Here is a 26,554-nt window from a genome sequence, read left to right on the forward strand (position 1 = left end):
TGTTTTGACTAGCAGATTCCACCACAACTGTACAACTATATTTTAATTAGTAGTGCAGTGTTTAACATGTAATTGATATTCTAACTGACATATATCAAAAGTAGCACTTTAAATTATGAAAATAATTGTGTTGTCAAGTGGCCAAATGATACTGCTTTAAAAGGGAACCTGAAAAGATAGAACAGTGGCAGCTACTACTGCCAACTTGTTTTTAAAGCTGAACTTATTGAAAATAAAAAAACAAGTTTGTTCCTCTCCTGTGAGTACCGTATATATACTCGAGTATAAGCCGACCCGAATATAAGCCGAGGCACCTAGTTTTACCACAAAAAACTGGGAAAACTTACTGACTCGAGTTTAAGCCTTGGGTGTGAAACGCAGCAGCTACTGGACCCAACTGGACCACCACAAGACCCAAAACAGGGGCTGTGGGCATGGTGCAGGGGCTGCGGACATAGTACAGGAGATGCAGGGCTGCGGGCATAGTACAGGAGATGCAGGGCTGCGGGCACGGTACAGGAGATGCAGTGCTGCGGGCATGGTACAGGAGAATCTCCTGTACCATGCCCACAGCCCGGCATCTCCTGAGGAGATGCCGGGCTATGGGCATGGTACAAGAGATGGTACAGGCATAGTACAGAAGATGGTACAGGTGATGGTACAGGCATGGTATAGGAGATGGTACAGGCATTGTACAGGAGATGCGGGCATAGTACAGGAGAATCTCCTGTACCATGCCCGCAGCACTGCATCTCCTGAAGAGATGCAGGGGCTGCGGCGGAGTCTCACTTACCTTTCAGTGAGGCGCCTTACATTTAAAAATGGCACCACCCAACGCCAACACTTCATTGCGCATGCACCGTCTGCCCAGGAATAGCCGAACGTGTACAGGCTTTCCCGAGCGGCGCATGTGCACTTCACTGGAGAACAGGCAAGTGGGACCCTCACTCGAGTATAAGCCGAGGGGGGCTTTTTCAGCATAAAAAAACGTGCATTGTATGTTATCTGATCTCTGTGACTTTTAGGCCTATATTTCACAAAATCAGTTGTTATCTGATCACCAGCAAAGCAGTTGCTCATGCTTGGAGCTTGCTGCCTTCTGGCTGCAAGTGGTAGACATGATTTTCTTTCAGCCCTGGACATTATAAGGAAAATAGACTATACAGTCCCTTAAAGTGTTTCTAAACCCACAACAGTAAAATCAGTCTATATATGCAGTAAAGTATGTTTGTTATACTCACTGTGGAACCTCAGGGGTTAATCCTCTGAATTATAGGGGGTAGGGGTAATACCAGCGCTATGGAGTTTCAGTACCTTGATTGGACTAGGATAAACAATGTGATGTAAGCTGCCACCAACCTACCTCTGAGGTAGTGAAAGGTGAAAAAGTGCAGGGTTGTTGGGGTCGGCGCTATCACATATAAAATATTCAAAGATAAAAAATTATGTGATGTGCGTATTGGTGAAGATAAAATATATAAAACATATATAAAACCATACGTTTTTAGGAAAGTGCATATAGTGCGTTTGGTACTATTGCCACTTAGATGCAAAGTGCTTGGTGCTGATATCTTTAAAACATCAATAAAGTGCATAAATTGTGCTTAATAAACCATATCATATGCCATATATACACAAAAAGTGCTGAGTGCTGATTTATACACCTGTGTAATATTGCACCATGTGTGTGGTTGTGTGCCTTTAAATAATAAACATGGCGCTTGTGGGTCCCCACCAAGTACAACCACTGCTTACCGCACACTAAGGCAGATGACTCAGAGTTCTTCGGTCACTGAAACACAAGAATAGCCTCCATTGCGTAGTATATGATGGTTAAAACAAAGCAAGTTAGCATCCACTCACAGTTAGGGAGTTCACTTTCAGTGTATGGTGTTCGCCGGGCTGCTTCCGCAATCCAACGGTCCGAACCACCGTTACCGGAAGTGACGTATTGACGTAACAAACCACGCCCTACGCGTTTCGCCATACGTCATCCGGAGTGTCTGAATCCTCTGCATTGTGTACAAAGGCTGCTTGATCATGTCTCTCTGATCCTCCTCTTCTTTCACTTTCCCCAAAAAAATAACCTGATATTTACAGAGCCAGGGGACGGCTGCACATGCCCAGTTTGGTGTGTATTGCTAGAGAGGTTTTTTTTCTTGGGAGAGTGCATGTGATCAACACAGGGCCAATCAGCACTGTTCAGACATGTCCAGACAGAGGATCAGGGGAGAATGAAAACTCCTACAAGCTTTACTAGGAAGTAGGAACTAGTGATTGACCGATATCGTTTTTTTTAATACCAATACCGATATTTTAGTCATCGGATATCGGTATCGGCCGATATTTTCGGACATGTAAAAAAAGTTTTTTTTTTTCTAAAGGTACTCCTTATGGAGGGATCTGGGGGTCTAAAAGACCCCAAACCCCTCCTCTGCACTGAAAAGCATTCAAAGCGCCAAGTTTGGCTGTTTTGAATGCTGTCAGTTTTTTTAAATTCGGCCGTCATGACATCACTTCCGGGTTTTTTACATGGAGACCGGCGCATGCGCACTTGCGACAGGGATACCGGCTTTCACGGGGACACATCTTCATGCTACACCGGGTCTTCTCTTTGATGGCGGCGGTGGAGGTAGGATGCCCGGGTCTCCTGGTGGGACAGGAGACCCGGGTGAGCCGTGGAAGGCGGCGGGAGGGGGGGGGGTCCCCTCCCGCTTCTTGTAATGACAGCTTTTCAGCTGCATCGGTTTTCATTACAAGTCAGCCAACCGTCGGCTATGGACACGGGTACTGCGGTGATGCCTCTAGCTGCAGGCATCACCCCAGGACATGCACTTTCCCTAAATATCGGCAATATCGGTAACCTCAGGGGCCGATTTCGATATATCGGGGAAAGTGCATATCGGCCCCCGATATATCGGTGTTGCCGATAATCGGTCGATCTCTAGTAGGAACTAATAGAAGTCACAAGACTGCTATATGCTACTGATGAGAAAACGTATTTATACATTTATATGTACTAAAATAATTGCATTTCCATGTTTTGTGCACTGTGGGAGACCAGATATAGTGAATGCAGATTCTGGGTTTAGTAACACTTTAAATTGTGTCAAACTTTGCTATTCAGACATTGGGAGGTATGTATTAATCAGAGGTAGACTCCTGCAATGGTCCTCTCAGATTGTTTGTGTCATCACTCATCACATATTTGGCTACAGATGATTTTTGAGCCATTTCATACACATGTTGGAGATCTGAGTTGATGTGAGAGGAAAATGTAGCCCAGTAAGTTTGTTTTAACATCTTAATGAAATAAATGAATCCGCTGACAGATGGTCAGAATGTTCTGCTGTCAATACAGAATACGATATGTTCAAGAGAAAACGAGAAAATAAAGATGCCGTCTGCTTTTCTCAATCCACATTAGAAATACAATTCTGTGTGGCGAGTTGATACTGAATGTGACGTTCCACACAGCAAAGGGTATTTGTGTGTTGTGTTCAATTTTATTTGCAAAAAATCCCATCATAGCAAAGTCTTTCCCACCAAAACAGATATTTTCACCAGTGGCCTTAAGTCCCCTCTGCCATCGTTAATGACTCAGCAGGAAGTTGTGTACCTGGCTTTGTTTCACCCATCATGGATTCTATGACCTACGCAGGAGGAGCCTCATTCTTCCTGGTACTTTCTCCATCACAGAAAAATAAACACTACTGTCCAGCATTCCTTCATAATGGTTCTGAATATGGACATCCCAGGAGAAGCACTGGTTGGATTCCACATACGTATTTGTATGTAGTGAGGTGTCTGAAACGAAAGGAACACCCATGATCCGTCATTTGGGATTATTAAGCATGTTGGAAATATGCTCAGCAGAGTTCTCTCAGATGCTTATTGTAAGCTAAAGAACCTAACCACAGATGTGCACCACGGTAATGTGCGTATTACCACAGATGCTACATCAGTGCATGGTAATACACTTTACATTCACTTAGATTTCTCTTGCTTTAGAGAGGTTTGTACTTCCATTTTGATTTATACCCCTATAAACCTTCACAGTGTAGCACAGACCTCAGAAAAATCTGGCGGTATTGCCCCAGGTTTCATTCTATGTGAGGCACATGGAAGCCAGGCACACAGCAGTTAGCAGTCACTCAACTCTTTTTTTGTAGTTTATTTTCTGATATAAATTGGGTGATAGTGTGCAGGTGAGCATTCGGATACTCCAAACTAGCAGAAAGATTACAGGAGACACTTCTAACTGCGCTGTCTCTTCAGGGTAAAGTAACCCTCTTGTATTCAATGTCTAGTGAACTACAACTCAGGGGACCCCTTTGCAAAGTGAAGGCCTTAGTCAGCAAACTGGAGTAAGCTCTTCCAATAGGTGGCAATGATAGTCTTTGGGATGTTTTAGGCTGGTACTCACTGTGCCCTGTGTACTTCAATTCTTTCTTGCTGTACCAGTCGGCCTCTGTCGCAGATGCCTCAGGTCAGATCCTCTGTGAACTTCCTGCACTGCTCTTCAGGAATTCAAGATGTGGGTCCCCTAGCTCTTTAGCTGAAGCTAGGACCCAGATGGCCTCTTCTAAGCTGCAGCTTTTAGCTTAGAGGGCCTCAGCCCTCTTCTTCCATAGGAACAAGGACCCTGCTGCTCAAGGCCCCAGCCTATTCATACCCAATTCCATGGATTGTCTGAGGCTGTATAAATAAGTGTGGGTCCATCTCTTCCACATACTAAATTCTGGAGCATTCCAGAAATCAGGGGGGTGCAGTTGAGCCTGCACCAGCTGAACCCAAAAAAGCCAAAAGAAATTGAACATTTCTCCACTGCTAGAGGAGCCGAAAACTAAATTTGACTTAACTATTAGCAACTAAATTAGGAGAGTGCTACACCAGTAAGCAGGAATAGCAGGAATGTGTGGTCATCCACTGAGATGCATTGCAGTCCAACTGCTTTTGGTCCATTGTGGTGCATTAGGCTGCCCAATGATATGCAAACATTCCGCAACTGACCTGGGTGGTGTGCATGGGCTCAAAGGCTGTACAAAAGGAGTTGCCAGCATACTTTCAAGCTAACCAACCAAGTAAAAAAGAAATAACTTACCAGTTTCAACTACTCAGGTTAGGTTATAAATATTTGCAGAAATGGGGTGGATAGCCACACTGTCAGGTTAAGGCATCTCTGATAAATAAGGCTGTAAGCTATCTAGGGCTCCCTACCTTTTTCAGTGCATACCCGCGCAGAGCAGTAGTATGAACAAGGTTTGGGACTGCACCGTGTAGATGTGTCCAGCGCAGTCCCAGTGTATCTAGAGTGAAAGGGCCTTTGAATAACTTATTAAATCAGTCTGCATTACTTTTAGAGTTCCTTGGGAAACTAGAGCCAGATTAAACAGGATTGTAAATACAAGCTTGTCTCTGCTCTGTTCGAGGATTTCATTTCATCGGTGGTCAACAAGACCAGTAGTGGAAATAAACATTGGGCTGAAAACTGAGGCACTCTCTTGCCTGTGCTATGGTAATGGTTAGTTGTGATTATCATTTGTATACTTTTAGGTAGAACTAAAAATGAATGTAACGTACTTTCTGCGAACAAAGCAGATGTTTGTGGTATAGCACTGAACACTGCATTCCATTCAATGCTGGCATCACCATTTTTTGCAGCATTAAATATTTATAACATGCCCTTCTTATGTTTTCTCCTGGGTGGCTACTCAGAATCTCTACTAGGCATGTTAAACCTGTATTTTTTATATTTTCCCTATTGTATTATGTAGCCAACATTTGTGTAAATGCAGCATGCGAAAGTCTAATTTAAGCCAAAAAACCCCCCCAAAAAATACATATATACTTCAAGTTTAAATTCTCAATTATACCAACATGTTTCCTTAAATTCTATGTCCATCAAATCCTCATAAATATCTTAGAAACGTCCCAGATGTCCCCATCTGCATTCATTTTCTTTATGCCTGTGTCTACAACTCATTCTGCTCTCTCAATATCTCCCTGTGTAGCCACCCATTCAGACGCAGAAAGTGTAAGTTAATAGGAGTGATGAGCTTGATTGAAAGATAGCACATTTCAGGCATCCCTATAGATGAGTATGTTACTTCCTCCCTGCTGGCCCCTGAATGGTGCAGAATTTATCTGTGCTGTGCTAATCATTTATGCTTTACTACTGTGCCAAAAGCAGGTCTGATAGAATGTAATCAAGCAACTGAGGAACAGGCTGCAAAGCTAAAATCGACACAATTCAGTGGGCGGCTCCCTCCCTTGAACATGTACATCTAAAGGGTGTCCAGGGATGTGTTTTTTCACTTTTGCAATCTATAGGAATTGATATATCACTCCCCCTGTTGGCTGTTATGAAAAGCAGGAGGTACTGAAGAGCAGCAGTTGGGGCTACAGATATGACTGAAGATATGCATACATTTTCAAAGTAAGAAAATATATTTCAACAATACTAATACAATGCTTTGGGTTGATGATTATTGTTCTTTAATAATACTTAATGTGATAAATCCTTTGTGGCTTTGGCTGTTTACTATGCATTGAGTTTATGTAGACTATCAGGGGCAAGAGTGGACAAGGTGGCAAGAGGGTCAAGAACCTACTCAATGCTGTTGTCACCCCCTTTAATTTGGCTTTATTTTTCCTCTCTCCTCCTATCCTTACCATTCCAGCCTACTTTCCAGTTGTAGTGGGGCAAAGTTTCAGTAAATTTCTGGGGGTGTAGTCAGGGAGGTATCTACCAAAGGGAAAACAAGGCATTTGCCTTGGGCAGCATATTTTAGGGGAGCGGTGCCACCTCCAGCCTGGTCGCATGTTTACCTAGCTCAGCACAGCAGAGCTGCCGCGTTCCTCCTCCAGACCAGCACAGGGACAATCACTGCTGAACTGGAGGTAAATTAAATGAGGGGGAACCTGGGGAAGAGCCGAGCCACAGCAGGGGGTGAGGCCAGCAGGCACATGAGCTGGAATAGCATAGATAACAATCCTCTTTGGAAGGTAGGGCAAGGCTTAAGTGCCTTTTTATGTGCTGCTTTTCATACAGTCCGCTGCATGTACATCATGGGGACTCCCTAAAGGTAAACACATGAGGAATAGATGAGGACAGAGAAGGGGACATATAGGTAGAGGCAAGGGAAGAAGAGAGATGGGGACAGAAGGAGACATTTAGTTAGAGTAGCTACATGGAGACAGAGCAAATGAGATGTGGACAAAACAGAAGACACACAGGGAGGACTCCGCTTTGCTCAGTGGGAAATCTGTGGTCTGATCCCCCTGAGCAGAGTGGGATGGAGCTCGTTCTGCTCTAAAGGGCGATTGGATGTAAACGGACTCTGTCTGTTTACGCCTGACTGCGATCTGATCTGCCCATAAGGAGGGGGACAGATCCCCTTCAGTTAGTTTTTAGCGGACCAGATCGAATTAGAGATTACACCTGCTGCTCTATAGAGGAGAATATAGGGGCCAATTGGGTCTGCCAGAAAAACAAACAGGCAGATCCAATTGGACTTCTGATGTGAAAGGAATGGGCGGGACAAATTTAGATGATGGGAGCCCAATTTTAGTCTTGCCTAGGGCAGCACAAAACCAAAATACACCACTGGGTGCAGTATGGGTGCTGTGCTTTAAAGAGTAATTCCAGTTTTGTTGAGAAAAGACAATCCCCTCTGGGTAATCAATGTATATTGCAAAGATTTTAATGAACTTTGTTACAGATTCCTATCTGTTTCTGCTCTAAAGAAATAGCATGTTTGTCTTTGTCCATGAGCAAAGCAAATGCGAATGAGGATGACGTCTTCATTATTGATCCGCTACTGCACTTGCAGTGTTCTAATGAGGAAAGTGGTAGGATCTGAATCCCTTTAGAGGTGATTAATCCTTTAGGAGTATCTCACCAAAAATCTAATTTTTGTTGCAGAGGATTCAAGGATGCCTAAAATCAGATTTGTATCTTAGTGTAGACTCCTGGGAAAATCAGCGAGCCAATCACACAATTAGGAAATTACATCTCTGGGGGTTTTCTGCACACCGACTGTATACTATTGCAGTGGTCTCCAAACTGTGACCTACAGGCCCATGCAGCCCTTTGCTTGCCTTTTTCAGCCCTAAGAGCACTATTCTTCCCACTAACACCAACGATGAGGCACCATTCCTTCCGCTGACACCAACAGTGGGGCACCATTCCTCGCAATCACACCAACAGTCGGGAACTATTCCTTCCACTGACACCAACAGCTAGGGCACCATTCCTTTCACTGACACCAACAGTGGGGCACCATTCCTCGCAATCACACCAACAGTCGGGCACTATTCCTTCCACTGACACCAACAGCGGGGCACCATTTCTTCCACTGACACCAATAGTGGGGCAAAATTCTGTCCACTAACACCAGTGATAGGGCACTATTCTTTCCACAGACATCAATGCGGCACTAGTCCTCCTCCTACTGACCACAGGCACTGTAATCTTTTTTTTCCCCACTGACCACCAAGCCTGAGACATTGTTTACATCCAGTGATGCTGAGGAATTTGCTTCTACCACTGGCCACAGTGCAGCCCCCCCTAAAGCCCGAAGGACCATGAACTGGCCCCCTTGGTTAGAAAATTTGGAGACCTTTGCCATATTGCATTGAATTTTACAGAAAATTACCATGCTGTAGATTGCAATGAAAAGGTCACTTTTGATAACAATAATGTACAACATGGCTTCTTTAGAAACTGTATATGCTATATAATTTTTATTTAATACTGTTGGATTTTCCCACAAAAATTGAGTTATCTTTTAGGTATGCTTAGTTTCAAATCTCCTAAACTAGAGGCAGTGCTTATGCCCAGAGGTTGGATACTGTGCCCCACAATGAACCACGAGACAAGCTTTATTTCTGTGTATAGTTAGTAATATATATGCATGTAGTAGCAGCCATATTATCTTAATAAAAATGCAGGTCCTGTTACCTGCTTAGTAGTCCTGAATGCTGTTTGTTCTTCTCTGCTCTTTTCAGGGCAAGCCTGTTAGTCTGATAGTCAGTGTAATCAAAAACAACAAAAATGGGAAAGTCACATTAATAAGTCTAAATCTAATTCTAAAAATGACTTTAGAATAATAACTTAAATATGTACTAATGGAAACTGCACTAGAGTTTCACTAAACTGCAAAAGCATGAATAATGTGTTCTTAAGTGATCCTTATCTACTCTATTTTATTATCATGCTCCAGAATCGGAACACACCCCTAATTCTTCGGAGAGACGGCTCCATGGGTTGGCCAGTGACCTGTAGGGCTGGCCAGGCTGGTTGAGGACCCTTAGTTCCTAGAAGGGAAATTATAGTTTTCTTTTTCAGCACATATTTTAAATTATTATTGCAATGTCACTGAATAACATTGAAATAAATTAACATTCTCTTTAAGATTTCAAATCAAACCAAGAATCCCTTTCTCTTCTTCGTGATATTACAGGCAGCCAGTGAATGCCGGCACTTTATAAGACTATGGGAGTAAAGACTGTTGGTGGAAATGTAATCTCATTTACTTGGCAGACTTTCAATTCAGGTTTCTGGTAAAGGGGAACTTCTTTCCCCTGTGTCCTCTGTGGTTTTTTTGTTTTTCCATCTGTTCATTACCTTTATCCTGAATTAGCATAATCGCCACCCAGACAATCTAGCTTTGTTCTTCTGGACTCTCCTGCTCTGCTGCCACAGACTGGGTCCTGGCCACCATCTTCCTTTCTGATGTCATTTGGAGCTGGCTGTCCCTTTAAGGAGTGGGGTGGAGTTAAAAAAAAAAAAAAGGCAAAAAGAAATGCCTCTAAACCCCTTCTTACCACCTCCCGATGGTCCTTTAACTGAGTCCTAATACTAGGAGGCAGAATGGACTATTCGGTTGTGTTCACTGTGATTGACTGTCAGAGTGGTCACATGATCCTGATCAAAAGGATAAAGTTAGCTTTTGGAGTCAAGTTCCACTTTAACACCCAACTCCAGTTTGGACACCCACAAGTCTTTTGACACTTTCCTTTTCAGAAGCCTTCCCCTTCACCACAACCATTTTTTGTTCAGTGTTTTTCAAGTATACTTAAAGCGGAGTTCCGGGCACCAAATCGACCTACTCGATTTTGTGTCCATCCGCTTGCTCTTCTTCACCTGAAAAGGAATTGGATAGTTAGGGTTATTTTTTTTTTTTACTTACCTTGTAATTGTAGATAGAAATACTCACCTATTTTACACTTCCTCCCTCTGTGGCCGCGGCCCGCACCGTCACTTCCGGTTTGTAATGATTCCTGGGAGCTGAACGTCATCGCTCCCAGGAATCAATGCGACGGCACCGGCCCCGCTCGTTACTTCCGGTGCGATGCCGCATTCCCTGCTAAACAGCTTCTGGGCATGCCCAGAAGCTGTGGAGGAATGCGGCGCCGCACCGGAAGTGACGAGAGGGGCCGGTGAAGGCGCATTCTGGGAGAAGAGGACGCAGAAGAGGACGCAGAAGAGGATCTCCCTGGCTTCAGCTGCCCACAACAGAGATGGCAACGCCGGAGAAGAAATTTTAAAAGTGAGTATTTCTTCTTGCAGGTAAGTGCGAACCGGGACAGATCAGAGGCTAGCAATTGTGGAATGTACTAGCCCTGACTGTCCCGGGGGTATGTTCATTGAAATAACGATTCTGTGCCCGGAACTCCGCTTTAAGCTAGCCATACATAATACAATTTTCTTGATCAATTTCCTTTAGATTTACCTTTAACTATGTAGTGCATGGGCCAGCCTGATTGCATACACATTGAAAGTGTTTATGTTTGACTTCATATTATATGTTTTTGGTAAATCTAAAGAAATCTGTACAAGAGAATTGAATAATGTATGGCCAGCCTTACCTTTTTCAACTGTCTTTGGACCAGTCATGTGATGCATGGGAGGTCCTGTTCATCTTTTGTTTTTTTTCTGGCATTGGCCAGTCCTGAATGCTGCAGAGGACTTTGCTTAGCAGTATTGCTCAACAGTATTCTCCTGTAAGCCCAGTTTGATGTTGGTCCCCCAGGGGGGTGTTTCCTTGACACCCTAAACTCACAGAAAGCTGGCTGAAAGATGTTTCACCCAAATGAGGAAATCTGCAGGACAGAGCAGCGAGTTTACGAGGGACAGCACCAGGTAGGAAATGAGTATTGCTGCTAGGGCTGCTCTTTCTATTTTAAGGAACTTTGGGCAATTTTATTCTAAGTTGTTTCATTAAACAGAATTTGGTTTGCTTCCATTAAAAAAAAAAATATATATATTATATTACAGTTCTTGAAAGCAGTCAACCAAAATAGAGCTCAATGAGGCAGATGGATCATCTTTGTGTATATAGACGTCAGATATATTTTAGTTTGATGTTAATTTTGTTTTACAATAACGAACAAAGTATCAGGGAAAAGCCAGAGAAATCAGCAAGAAGCAGGGTGCCTCTCACGTCACCTGTAGGTCCTGGCAGATTAGTCTATGAAATTCTATCTTCAGATGATGTTAAACAATAGAAAAAGAAAAACAACCGTCTGGCTGATCTCTGTGCAGGTCTGGAAATCCTGACCGTTGTCTCGGTATTGGTCTCTTATAATCACTCGTGCTTTAGATGCTGAGCTAGTATTGGGCAGAGCAGAGATTTCTCTTGGAGAAGAAAGGAAACAGATGATATATGGGACAGCATGCTACATGAGATAATATTGACAGATACATGGACAGACTGTTTACATGGGCTGCCCCAAGCTGGCCTTTATCTCACTGTAGTTAGCTGTAAGAGGGAACTCGAAGACTGTGAAATGTTGTTCTTGGTCTGTAATTTATAATGATGTCATCAGCTTGCTCCATATTCCAGGCTTCTCTATAATGCTGCATAAGCTCCTGCTGGAGGGCAATAGGAGGACATTGAGGCTGAGTTGTCATCAAATGCGAGGGTATTGTCCATAGGAACCCATCCGATACCTGCTTTTATCGTATGACCCAAATTAGACAAAAGAAAAAGAATGACATCTTTTGCTATTGGCTACTTTCTTTCTTTTAGTCTTTATATTTCAGTCTCCAGCTCTTTATATTCTCACCATCTATAAAGATGCCAAAGGCTTTGGAACCAGATTTTAGAGCAGCCATTCTCAACCAGGGTTTTGTGGAACTCTAGGGTTCCTCCAGGGGTTGCTAGGGGTTCCTTGAGCTATAGCTGATTGACTTCCTATTTGATGGTTCCTGCATGGTTCCAGAACCAACGTCACATCTATCTTTAAGGGTGACATTCTGACCACTACTGTACAGGTTGAATTTGTTCTCCTCACCTCCATTGTATGGGGCATTTTCCCATTTGACCCATGATGAACTGGATTTATAGGGGTTCTCCAAGACCTCAAACTTATTTTAGGGATTTATCTTGGAGAAAAGGGTTGCAAAGGCTGTTTTAGATGTAGGGCTTACACACAAAGAAGCTGCTTGATGTGTCGGATCCTCTGTTCTTGTGTCCACGACTCTGCTAACAGTTCTGTGCTCTCTGAAATGCCTGGTTGGACTGAGGATATAGATGCAGACACCTGTGGGTAAAAATAACCCCAAATACAACAACACATACCTGTTTACGTACAGTGGGAAAAATAATTATTTGATCTACTGAAGATTTTTTAAGTTTGCCCACTTACAAACAAAATTAAGGGTCTATCATTTTTATCATAGGTGTATTTTAAATGAAAGAGACAGACTATCAACCAAAAATCCATAAAAAACACATGATACAAATGTTATAAATTGAATTTCAGTTCAATGAGTAAAATAAGTATTTGATCCCCAAGAAAAACATGACTTAGTACTTGGTGTAGAAACCCTTGTTGGCAAGCACAGAGGTAAGACGTTTCTTGTAGTAGTGACCAGGTTTGCACACTGTCCAGGAGGGATTGTGGTTAACTCTTCTTTACCGATCTTCTTTAAATCCTTAAGGTTTCTTGGCTGTCGCTTGGCAACTCAAAGTTTCAGCTCCCTCCTCTACAGGATTAAGGCCACTCCATGACCTTAATGTGCTTCTTCTTGAGCCACTTCTTTGTTGCCTTGGCGGTTTGTTTTGTCATGCTGAAAGACCCATCTTCATTCAGTGTTCTGGCTTTGGGAAGAAGGTACTTATCCAAGATTTTACAATACATGGCCCCATCTATTGGCCCCTCAATGTGGCAAAGTCGGTCAGTACCTTTAGCAGAGAAACAGCCCCAAAGCATAATGTTTCAACCTCTGTGCATGATTGTGCGGATGGTACTCTTAGGGTAATAGTCAACATTTTTCTTCCTCCAAACATGGCAAGTCCCCCTCCTTAAGAAGGTACATGTACAGTCATACCAATAAACATCTAAATGATTCAGATAAGGATTGGGAAAAAGTGCTGTGGTCAGATGAGACCAAATTGAGCTTTTTGGCATTAACTCGACTCCCCGTGTTTGGAGGAAGGAAAATGCTGACTATGACCCTAAGAACGCCATTCCTACATTCAAGCACAGAGGTGGAAACAAGCTTTGGAGCTTTTTCTCTGCAAAAGGTACAGACCAACTTTTCCGCATTGGGGGGGCCAAAGTTTGGGGTCATGTATTGTAAAATCTATGATAAAAATTATAGATCCTTCATTTCTTTGTAAGTGGGCAAACTTATAAAATCTGCAGGGTATCAAATAATTATTTTTCCCACTGTAGCATTTAATTATATTGTAAACTGGTATGCGCAAGAAGAGCTATTCTGGAGTATATCAGGAAGGAAGGTTCGTAATGTCGTAATGATTTACTGGGATTATTAGCAAGCTGAAAACAGTGAACATGTAGCAATTAACCCCTTATCTTAACTTACAAGGGGTGGTCACTGCAGCAACAGTCAGTAGTCCACATGTTCTAAATGTTATGCTGACCAGCATGTTGGGGCCCAAAACCTTACATTGAATCACTCTAAGTATTGTCCTTTCTGGAGTTGGTGCATGCAAAAAAACAATGTTCCTAGATGGCAAATCTGTCCCTCTGTTAGACTGCAATATTAGGCACAAAGGTCTTACTTTGGTGGTATCCTTTGCTACACAGCAGGTTCCCCCAATCCAGGTCACGATCCAAGGTTCAACTAAAGCGTCCACTCTGCTTCCCCTGCTTTCAGATAAAGATGCTCTGCTTACTGCTCTCACTACACACAGGTGGGTCATGGTCTATATCAGCAGTGTTCTCCCTGCAGAAAGAGAGTTTTTTTCCTCCTTCAACCTGAGAAAATTACTGCTGTTCCTCCCCTTTAAAATCTTTATATTGGAAATTGTAGTTTTCTTGGCAGTGGTATAGCTTAGTCCCTCCTACAAACTAAACTTCCCACAATCCTTACAATCTGGGGCAACTGAGACTGCATGAGGGGCCGATTAATTTGGTCTAAAATGAGTGACAGTACCTCCAAATGCGTGACAGTTGGGAGCTATGGCGAAGGCAGAGACAGCCAAGCATAGAGTATTTTAAGAATGAGGTCAGCAGTGGAGGAGGTCTTAGTACAGGTTCCTCTAAGTATGACTGAGCCAAGTAGGCTATGTAGGGGTGGGTGATATCAACACTTCCAACAGGGACAGCTCCCCTGCCAAAACACGCTGGTCAATTCTTACAGCCATTGGCTGCCACCGCTGATCAGACGCTGGTTGAATGCTGGTTTTCCAGCATGCCTATTCGACAGAAGCTGGTCATTCCGCTCATCACTGTTCTGCTTCTTCTTTCACTGTCCAGTCACTGGCTGAGGCAGGTCCAGGATGACCTGAGCTCAGAGGAAGTGGGTTGAATGATGTTGGGCATCAGATTGAGGACTCCTAGTGGCAGAAAAATGACTACTGGGGAAATCTGTAGATCAGTGGTTCTTAACCTTTTTTTTATTTTTGAGTCATGGACCCCCTTAAGAATCTGATGAAAGCTATAGGACTCCTCCCCAGAAATATTAACATAAACATGACTTTGCATGCAATGAATATACAGTATGTACTGTATTTTATTGGAATTTGGTTGCCTCATAAATATATGACATATACAAAGTTTGAATAAAGTAAGGGGGGTGGTGCATATGCTCTTTAACAAAAACTCACTGGTTTTCATGCAAAAAGTAATGGCCACTCATTACAAAAATGAAATACAATAAACTTGTGCAAATTACACAAAAAAGATTATTTCTGCTTAACCCTTTCGCTGCCAGGTTGGTACGTCGCACGGATCTGACAGCAGGGGGTATCACACAGAATCCGGTGGCTGCAGCCACAGGGATTGTGTGTAAAACTGACAGGCAGACTTCTTTAGACCCTGCATATCTCATTAAAGAGAACCTGTCACTAAAAATCATCACATAGGGGACTTTTTTTTGTTGCAAAAAATGTAAGTTACACCCAAGGCCCCCAACTCTACTTATACACCCATATGAACGTAAACGCACGTGTCAAGAGCGCCTTCGAGTGAAAATGTAGATTGCGATACACGTTACATTTTACCACGCGTGGCGGAGGGAGAGCAATAATTCTAGCACAAGACCTCCTTCGTAACACTAAACTGATACCTATAGGGGGCTATAGAAGCGTCGCCGATAGAACATAAAGGGTACTGAAGTTTGTTGCCATTTCACAGGCGCACACAAATTTAAGGTTTGGCATGTTGGGTATCTATTTACTTGGCGCAACCTCGTCTTTTATATTTTACTAAAAATGTGAGCAATTTATTGCATTTGTTTCCCCTAAAATACACTTTGTTTTTTACTGAAATTTTGCATTTCCTAGACCATTGCGGTAATATTATGTGACATAAAAAATTGGAACTACCATTATTTTATTCTCTAGGGGGTCTGCTTTCAGAAAATATATAATTTTGGGGAGATTTACATCATCTTTAGGGCTAAAATTATTTTTAAATGTGTGCAAAAAAGGAAAAAACGGCTGTGGCAGTGTAAAGGTTAAATCTACTATCATCACTACTACTAGAAAATGAGAATTAGCACTTGCTATGATGGAGTGGCACAAGATGGCGGTGGTGCAGAGAGTGGTGATATGAATGTAAATAGTAAACATGCGCCAACAACCAGTCAAGAGATGGTTAGCGGTCAGCACTATAAGCAGTGGCAAGGTGCATTTTCTTTAAATGGGAAACCACTGATTGGGACAAGAGGGAGGGCTGTACAGTGAATGTCATTTTTATCTGACCCTCACAGACCCCCTGAAACAATTCCATGGACCCCAAGTTAGGAACGTCTGCTCTAGATGGAAGCTCTTAGTAGCAGAAATGGCTGTTGTGCTTTACATGAAATTAATAATTCTATATCTTTCATGACATTTCCAGTCATACAAAACTTATATTTATAGATTTTTGCTGAAATAAAGCACTTGCGACTGGCTATCCTCATGCTGAGTGTTTTCTTTTTTTTTTTCAGATGGTAGGACGACACTTGTATTCTGGGAGTGTGGACCGAACAGCAAAATGCTGGTTGCCTGACACTGGTGAATGCGTCCGGACATACAAGTCTCATAAGCACAGCGTTAGCACTTTGAAATACCATGCTGGAATATGTAAGTCGCAGCAGTGTCCACAATTAGACTAGCTGCATTGTAGTCCTATACACTAGCATACACATACTGTATAAGCAATGACATGGAAACTACAGTATATATGGAAGTCTGATAAAGGGTCAGTCCACCCAGACTTGAGAATTTAGGTAGAGGTAGAGCTTTGTGGATCCCTGGCTACTTATGATCTCTTGATGATCCACAGGGGAGATCTCCATGCCATGGTTTCTGGCTGTGTTACTGAACACCTTTGGGTAACCCATTACTAGTAATTTTCTGTGTAAAATGAATTAAATATCTAACATACAGCAGGGCAGTCTATGGCAATGACTGCAGCAAATGTATAGACTCAACATTCACACCAATGAAAACCCTGGGAGGGCAAGAAACTGGTGATTTAAGCTTCCAGCGTCTACCATTTTTTGGATGGAATCATTATATGACCATCCCCAGTGATTTATAGATGGTTACTGGATGCATTGGCCCTCATAACTACAAACATTTAAAGGTTTGTATGTGGGCTAATTGTTTGGGAAGCCTTGGTGAGTGCAGAACTGTGATATGTACTCTGCTGTTTATATCTGTGTGATACAAGGTTGCTATGTCACAATGTGCATGAATGATCAAACTACATTGAAGTTAATTAATATGATCAAGGCATCTGGTATAAAAAGGCCACTGAGCTGCTTTTGCTTTAGCGACCAACTTACTATATTTATACAAAATGCAAAACTGCTAATAAAAGATGTTTTAAAATTGAAGTCAAGAAATATCTCTAATCATAAATGATTGGTTCTCAATTTCTTGTTTCTAAAGCAGGTTATAAAATGAAATGGTTGGTATGGGCAACACAGGTTGTTGCCCTCTGCAAATGTAATGGACTCATTGATGAAACGACAATGAAGGAAGTGCTCACCTGATGATCCACTTTTCACCACACCAATCCCAAGATCAAGAGTGCCAACTTACTATAGGGGCTTAAAATCAAGTCCCATTTAGGGATGAGCTCAGGTGTGTTTGGATCCTAGTCTGAACCCATCTGAGCGAGCCCATCAAGAAGATGTCACTGTACTGTGTCAATCATAAGCGGCCAAGGCATTCCCCGCCCCCCAGTGGCACATATACACACCCATTGTATATGGGAATAACCCAGCCACAGATGATTGGTCCAGTGCAAGTGACCCCTACTGGGTGGGCTTGCCTAGGAAGACTAGAATCCAAACACACCTGAGTTCAATCAATCATAAGCGGCCAAGACATTCCCCGCCCCCCCCAGTGGCACATATACACACCCATTGTATATGGGAATAACCCAGCCACAGATGATTGGTCCAGTGCAAGTGACCCCTTCTTGGCGGGCTTGCCTAGGAAGACTAGAATCCAAACACACCTGAGTTCAGTCAATCATAAGCGGCCAAGGCATTCCCCGCCCCCCAGTGGCACATATACACACCCATTGTATATGGGAATAACCCAGCCGCAGATGATTGGCCCAGTGCAAGTGACCGCTTCTTGGTGGGCTTGCCTAGGAAGACTAGAATCCAAACACACCTGAGTTCATTACTAGTGATATTAGCTTTACATAAACCCAATCACTAAAATGTCATATAAGCTTTAACATGGTAATATTATTTCAAAAACTATTTGTAGTGTAACTTTATTGTCTTCCCTCGTATTGTAAAGTGCTGCGCAAACTGTTGGCGCTATATAAATCCTGTATAATAATAATAACAATTTACAATATTTTTACATTTACAACTTTGATTTAAATAACAGGTGAACCTTGGTATATGGTTTTTGTTTAGAGACTTCCTATTCCAAGGTAACCACATTCTGTCCCTGATAATAAATGAGCACTATCACCCACCACATTTGAGAACTTCAAAACAGCAAAATACAGATGTTACTATGGTATTTGTAGGTCCTCATAAGTTGCCATGTTTGTTCAAATGTAAACTGTATGTACTGTAAGGTGTTGGTTTTCTTGACATGTTACAACTTTTTAATTGCTGAGTAAACCCTGACAACTCAAAGACTGGGGACTTTAAAGGTGGGTGGTCTCTCAAAAAAAAATTTACACTGACATCCTAAAAACAAAATTTGGTCTGAAATAGTGATGGTGTAGATCAATATAATTTTTAAGCAGAGCAAATCCCAACACGTTTCACCCAGAATGGGCTTCCTCAGGGGAACAGCGGGGTTATGTTCTATAGATTTCAAGCATATCTGTGGCACGCCCACCCCCATCCAGATCACATCTCAATAATAACCAAGGAACCCACATCTTTAGTAAAGTAATTTGCTCATTATAGAAGGAAACCCTCAACAATTATCATCCACAAGTATATGGAAGGGTCAGCTGTCTCCCAAATTTTCAGACATCCAGTAAATTTAGCTGCACCATAACCATCCAGGTTTAAAGTCCAGAACACAAAGGATTACAACTTTCCCCTGCAACAACTTGGTTCACATTGCATGCCATTCAATGTAGTGTGTACTTTTATTACAGTGTAATATTGTTTTTGATTAAAGTGACACAAAACAATTAGGATAAAAAATACTCCATACATTTCACTATGTAATGGCCCTGTAATCTATTTTTAAGAAAATGTTTCTTACTGTGTTTTTCTGCCCTCTTGTAAAGTAATGTGGGCTTCTAAACTTTTCCTTTTCCCCCTGACTTCCATTTGCTTAGAATAAGCAGATCATGTTAGTTGCGGGCACGTGCACTGCTCCATGCACACTACAAAACCTTTAGACTCCATAGTCTCCTGTCCATATTGGGAGCACCAAGAAAGGGTGGCTTCCTATATACCGTGGGACTATGGAGTATGACTAAAGCCACCCTCTAATAGGAAGTCAGATCACAGCCCCATCAAAAAAAAAACGGAATTTTTGTAAAATCTTACCTGTAAAATTCCTTTCTCTGAGTCCTCCGACAGTCGCCGCCTCTTCATATTCGTCACATATGGGTATTAGACTTTGCTCCGAAGGAGTAGCTAGGCAACAGAATATGTTAACAATAAAGCTTTAACATATCCCACCCTCAAGGGGTGGTCCCCTCAGTCAATACCCTCCTACTTCCTGCAACCATATCTCAGTTTTAGTGGAATAGCAGTAGAGTATACATTCAAACCCCAAAAGAGGGGAGGGGGCGGCGACTGTCGGAGGACTCAGAGAAAGGAATTTTACAGGTAAGATTTTACAAAAATTCCGTTTTCTCTTACGTCCTCCGACAGTCGCCGCCTCTTCATATTCGTCACATATGGGGACGTCCCAAAGCAGTGCAAACATGAGGGGTGGGAAACGCATCCGCGCCGAAAGGCAACGCAGTCTCACATCAAAGAAAGGAACCTTACCAAAGGAAGGAAACCAGCTGGGCAACAGCAAAAATAAGTGCTCAACAGGAGCAACAACCCAGGAAAAGACAAAAAAACCAGGGAATACAAAGATATCCCAACAGCCAGGAGTCCCCAACAAGGGACCCTATGGAACAGCCGCACTAAGAACCTTGCGGCCAAAGGAAGCATCCGCCGATGCCTGAACATCTACTTTGTAGAATTTTGTGAAAGTGTGCACGGTCGACCAAGTCGCCGCCTTACACACCTGGGCTACAGAAGCCCCATGACGGCAGGCCCAAGACGTACTCAGTGATCTAGTAGAGTGCGCCTTCACAGGCACAGGGGGAACCTTCCCCTGCAAGGCATAGGCCTGTTCAATGGTCAGCCTGATCCATTTGGCGATGGTAGAGGCCGAAGCCGCCATGCCCTTCCGAGGACCCTCTGGAAGAACAAACAAGGAGTCCGTCTTACGAAAAGACTCAGTCGATTTAAGGTAAACCCTAATCGCCCGAACAACATCCAGAGAGTGCAATCTCACCTCCTTTGGATGTTTAGGCTTCGTGCACAACGAAGGCAAAACAATATCCTCGTTAAGATGGAATTCCGAAACTCGTTTCGGCAGAAAAGAAGGATTAGGTCGCAAGACCACCTTATCCAAATGAACAACCAGGTACGGAGACTTGCAGGACAAAGCCGCCAGTTCCGACACTCTGCGAGCCGAAGTGATCGCCACCAAAAAGGCGACCTTTTTGGACAACAGAGACAACGAGATCTCCCTGATCTGTTCAAAAGGAGCACGTTGTAACACAGAAAGAACTAGATTCAAGTCCCAGGGGGGCAAAGGATCCCTCCTAGGAGGAACCAGATGCCGCACACCCTGAATAAAAGTGCCAACCAAGGAGTTGGAAGCCACGGGACGTTGAAACAGAACGGCCAGCGCAGACACCTGACCCTTTATCGTGGCCAGCGCCAAACGCTGATCGACACCCGTCTGAAGGAAAGACAGCACACGGGAAACCGAGTACGTGCGGGGTGAAAACCCCCTGGACTCACACCAGGCAAAATAGGCCTTCCAAGTACGGTAATAAACCTTTCCCGAGGAAGACTTCCTCGCGTTAATCAAGGTATGAACGACCTCTGGAGAGAGACCCTTCTCCTTCAGGACCTCGGTCTCAACAGCCAGGCCGTCAAAGCCAGCGACTGTAAAGCAGGATGGTAAATCGGTCCTTGAGACAGTAGATCGTCTCGAAGAGGCAGACGCCAGGGGGCGTCGACCGCCAGATTCACGAGGTCTGCGTACCAGGACCGGCGAGGCCAGTCCGGTGCCACAAGAATCACCGTGCTGCGTTCCGAGTGTAACCTGCGAAGGAACCTGGACAGCAACTGAATCGGTGGAAAAGCGTACATCAGCCTGTACTGATGCCACGGGGCCACTAACGCGTCCGACGCGTCTGCCCGAGGGTCGCGCGTCCTTGCCACGAACCACTTCACCTTGTTGTTGAGGCGAGAACAGGTCCACATCTGGAAGACCCCACTTCGCGCACAACATCTGGAAGACAGCCGGATGGAGAGACCATTCCCCCTGATCCAGGGTCTGGCGACTCAGATAGTCCGCCTGCCAGTTCTCCACTCCCGGAATGTGAACCGCCGTTATCGCCGGGACATGAGTCTCGGCCCAAGACAGAATGTCGGCCACTTCTCGAGCCGCTCGGGCACTCCTGGTGCCCCCTTGGTGGTTGATGTAGGCCACCGCCGTGGCATTGTCCGTCTGCACCCGAACCGGGCAGCCCTGCAGCCGGTCCGTCCAGCGATGAAGACAGAGCCTTATCGCACGTAATTCCAGAATGTTGACCGGGAGGGAAGACTCCCCCCTCCGACCAGGTCCCCTGGGCGGACAGAACGCCCAGAACACCACCCCAGCCCGACAGGCTGGCATCCGTAGTGATTATCGTCCACGAGATCGGACGAAACGACTTGCCCCCGGACACCAACGGGGACTGGAGCCACCACAGAAGGTTTTCCCTGGTGCGATGACTCAACGAGATCTGAAGATCCAGAGATTGAGGTCGCCCGTCCCACTTGGACAGGATCTCCGCCTGGAGACCCCGCGTGTGAAACTGAGCGAAAGGAATCGCCTCGAAGGCCGAGACCATCAATCCCAGACATCTCATACACGTCCGCAGAGACGAGTGTGGAACGTCCCTGAGGAACCTGACTTCCTCCTGAAGAGTCCTGAGTTTGTCTTCCGGCAGGAAGACCTTCGCCTGCACCGAGTCCAGTATCATTCCCAGATAGGGAAGACGAACCGACGGACTCAGTGTCGACTTTGGAACATTTATCGTCCAACCGAACTCCTGCAGAGTTTGCATTGTGACAGACAGGTCCTTCTCCAGACCCTGACCGGTCGCAGACCGAATCAGAATGTCGTCCAGATACCCCAGGACAGAAATGCCCTGGGCCCTCAATAATGCCAGAACCGGTGCAAGCACCTTGGTGAAGACCCGCGGAGCCGAGGCGAGCCCAAAGGGCAACGCCACGAACTGGTAGTGATCCTCCGCAATGGCAAATCGAAGGTATCTCTGATGCCCCTCGAATATGGGGATGTGAAGGTACGCATCCTTCAAATCGATGGAGGCCATGAATTCCCCCGGAACCAGGGCAGCCACCACCGAGCGCAGGGACTCCATGCGGAACTTGCGAACCCGCACAGAGCGGTTCAGAGCTTTCAAGTCCAGAATCGGACGAACCTTGCCCTCCTTCCTGGGCACGGTGAACAGATTGGAATAAAACCCCCGAAATCTGTCCCGATGAGGCACCGGAACCACCACACCCTGAGCCCTCAGGTCCCGCACCGCCAGGTGCAGATCCCGCAGGCGCTCTGGAGACAGTTGTAGATTTGAGGGAAGAAATCTGCTCTCCGGCCGAGAGAGAAACTCGATCTTGTAACCAGATCGAACGATTTCCAGAACCCATCTGTCCCGCACACGGGCCAACCAGGGCTGAAGAAAACCGAGCAAGCGTCCCCCCACCCCAAAACTGGGTGAGGGCGCCCCTTCAGGCCGAACTGTTATGGGCCGCAGGTCCGGATTGGCCGGACTTCTGTTTCCCAGACCAGGGCTTCTTCTGAGAGCCTTGGCCTTTGAACGGTTTGCCCTTGTAGTGCGGCCGAAAGGCACGAAAGGACCCCTGAGGGGGCCGAAAACTCGCATGCTTCTTCCCAGAAGCCCCCTTAGCCTTGGGGAAATGGGGCAAGAGAGTGCTCTTACCCCCGGTAATCCCCTTAATCAACACATCCAGGGACTCCCCAAAAAGGCGAGACCCATCATAAGGCAGATTGGCTAAGGTTTTACGTGAAGATTGGTCCACCGACCAACATTTCAACCAAACCAGGCGGCGAGACAACACCGCCACGCTGTGCACACGTGCAGCCAACGGAATCAGGTCCAAGTCCGCATCACACAGATACATGACACCCTGGTGGATTTGATCCACCATATCCAGGGTCGCCGCCGAGGCCGAATCGGCCACTAGGACGCGCCTAAGCATCTGCGTCCAACTTGCGATCGCCTGGGCCGCCATGAGAGAAGCAAACAGAGCCTTAAGCATAGAACCCGTAACAGAATAAGTATGACGGGCAAGAGACTCCAGTCTCCTATCCGTGGCATCACGGAAAACAGGGGATCCCTCTGCAGGGATCGCAGTGGCTTTGTTCAAAACCGCAATTGCATGATCCACTGGTGGAGGCACACACCACCGTTCATCAGTGGTAGGCGAGAAAGGATAACGCAGCTTAAATTTACTTGGAACCGCAAAAGGCTTGCGCAGATCGCGCCATTGGTCCTTAACAGCGCGCTGAAAATCAGCATTGCAGGGAAAAACCTGCGGCGTCCTGCGTTTTCTCTGCGTCCCATACGCCGCCAAGGCAGCTGGGGGACACACCTCGTCCTGCAAACGCAGCGTCTGCTTAATGGAAGCAATCAACTCATCCATGATTGCAAGCTCTTCAGGCGAGCCAGGGGGAGAATTATCAACCCCCTCAACTTCAGCCTCTACCTCAGACCCCACTAGATCAAGAGAGGAGCGGGACCCCGATAGGGGGGTCCCTGCCAGAACAGCCCCATCACCTTCACCCTCAGAATCAGAGGACAGAGCAACTCTGGGCCGTTTAGCAGATTGAGCAGCCACTAGCATTTGCACCTGGGCAGCAAGGCCAGCCACAATAGTGGCTAAATCCCCCCCTGGGGGGGAAACAGCGGTCCCCTGGCTTTCCACCAATACTGTGGGAAACTTGCCCTCCTGAGAATCCATTGCCCCTGTATGCCAGACAACCAAGGGTTAACTGCCCCCTTTCAGCAAGCGCGGCAAGCGCAGCCCACCGCACCACACTCAGGCACAACGAGACCCCCACAGGGAATATACAGACTGAATACAGGCAATGGAACACAGGAATAGAAGGATAAAACCTGAGGAGACTCCGCTGCTGCTGCTGCCTCGATCGGTGCTTCCAGGAAAGAGGAAATGATGCTGCCAGGGCGCTCTATGTAAGCCTATGGAGGCTACAAGAAAATGGCCGCCGTGCATGTAAACCATGCGGCCGGAGCGGGCGCCGGTAAAATGGCGTCGTTTGGCGCCGAAATCGCCGCTCCACAGTGCACAAAAACACACACAATTTCATCCCATTATATGGATACATGTTAGATCGCCGCAGCGATCGCTGTATATGCCCCAACATGCCATTAAAAACATGCCCCACAGCACACAGCTCCTCACACAGCCCAGTCTGACACACTCAGTGTCATACAGCTCCCCCCCCCCCCTTGCAGCCCACAGCATGCAGCCGAGAGATAGGGAGACAAGCAGTGTGATTCAAAGGCAGGTTACACAGTCCCAGACTGAGACCCCCCCCCAGACAGACAGGTCCCCACATAGATACACTTACCTCACATGGCGTGGGGAACCCGCACAGGCGAACAAGCCACTGCACATGAGGCAGGGAGAGTCGCAATTCAAGACGCACACAATGGCGGTTAAGAAACCGCACAGCGTCCGGTGAGGTAGCCACCTCACCAATCATCCCTGCACCGAACAGGGATGGGTCGTTCACTGTGCCAGGAGCGTTACCTGGCTGAACGCTCGATGGCAGACTGGGAAGCCACTGACCCACGACCTGCGACCAGGGGGATCAGCCCGAGACCCAGTCCGCATGATCCTCTTCGTCCGAAGAACTAACTAATGCTGACAAAAATAACAGCTAAGTAAAGGTAGAGAGAAAACTCAAACAAAATATTAAAAAGAAGAAAGAGTCTGGGACAAAAAGTCCCAGCACAGAGAGAGCCAGCCACTCCTGACAAGCTAGACATTAAAACTGAGATATGGTTGCAGGAAGTAGGAGGGTATTGACTGAGGGGACCACCCCTTGAGGGTGGGATATGTTAAAGCTTTATTGTTAACATATTCTGTTGCCTAGCTACTCCTTCGGAGCAAAGTCTAATACCCATATGTGACGAATATGAAGAGGCGGCGACTGTCGGAGGACGTAAGAGAAAATAATTTTAACCAGAGTTTAGCCTCACTAAGTTTACATTGCCTCTGCTACAGTTGTGTTATATTTACAAATGTGATAGATGATCTTTGCTTTATTCTCTTTCCAGTATTCACAGGAAGCGGTGACACTTGTGCGAGGGCATTTAATACAAGGACCAGAGCTTTGCAACAAGTCTTCCCAGGACACACATTCATCATAAACTGCATTCAGGTGAGTGAGGACCCCTATGTGGATCCAGTGATGGAGGACTTTGAGATTGCATGCTTTGCATTTTCTGGCCCTGGAAGGTCTCTGTTCCTCATTCAGTGCATATCACATAAAAGCAAAGTTCAGGATGAAATCTTTGGGGGAATTCATTGCAGGTGTTCCTAGACATTCTTTAGAACTTGGACAACTCGGCCTCCAGACCGAGATTATCAGTGCTTGCATGATCTTCATGTAGCTGTCAGAAACCGGTAAATTAATCTGTTGGGGGCCAGTCCTGAGGTCAGAGTGATAGGTTTTCAAAGTGGCGATAGTAAGAATTATCTGAATTTGTCAGTAATGTTACTGAAATGAATGCAAATGCTTGTCAAAATTAGGCGCAGGTAGTACTGAAGGAAGCTACCAACAGAAAAGCGTCACTAAAGTTGTATGGAACCCTATTAAACCCTCAACGTTTCGGTAAATGCACTGAGCACAATAAAAAAAAAACATTCCCCAATAAAATATTTGTTAAAAATCTTACCACAACACATGCAGTTTACAACTCTCAACGCTGCTGTTTCAATGCTGCCTCCCTGAACATTTGGTCTTCACAGGAAAGCATTAACAGTGGACAGTGCGGTCTGGAACCAGTCTGTTAGCTTGGAGAAGAGAGGAAGATGAAGGAAGGAGCAGGAGAGTGCCTTGCCATCCTAGGCTACAGGGCTGCGAGTTTGTATTAATGCACACAGTGTAGGGAGGTACAACTCTAGTCTCTGCATACAAGAGTGGCTCCATAGGATGCTGCATGATAAAGGAGCCACCCTGAAACTGAAAAACTGGGGCTGTGGTCATGGCCTAAACTGGAGCATAGACAAGGATTAAAATAAAGAAGTAAATGATTTAATCAGCTGCAGAAAGTGCTTAAAAAACGAAGGGTT

The 26,554-nt window shown here is 45.2% G+C and overlaps 1 protein-coding gene across 1 annotated transcript in view; it reads left to right on the forward strand.

Annotated features, from left to right (window-relative positions):
- WDR86 (WD repeat domain 86) overlaps positions 1-26,554 on the forward strand; it is a 67,891-nt gene that overhangs the window by 40,283 nt on the left and 1,054 nt on the right. The window contains exons 4-5 of the mRNA XM_082258510.1: positions 16,412-16,547; positions 25,537-25,640. Of these exons, the coding sequence (XP_082114636.1) occupies positions 16,412-16,547; positions 25,537-25,640 (240 nt within the window). The remainder of the gene's footprint in view (positions 1-16,411; positions 16,548-25,536; positions 25,641-26,554) is intronic.

This window comes from Pelophylax lessonae, assembly GCF_965119305.1.
Source record: "Pelophylax lessonae genome assembly, chromosome: 5".
NCBI classification, from domain to species: Eukaryota; Metazoa; Chordata; class Amphibia; order Anura; family Ranidae; genus Pelophylax; species Pelophylax lessonae.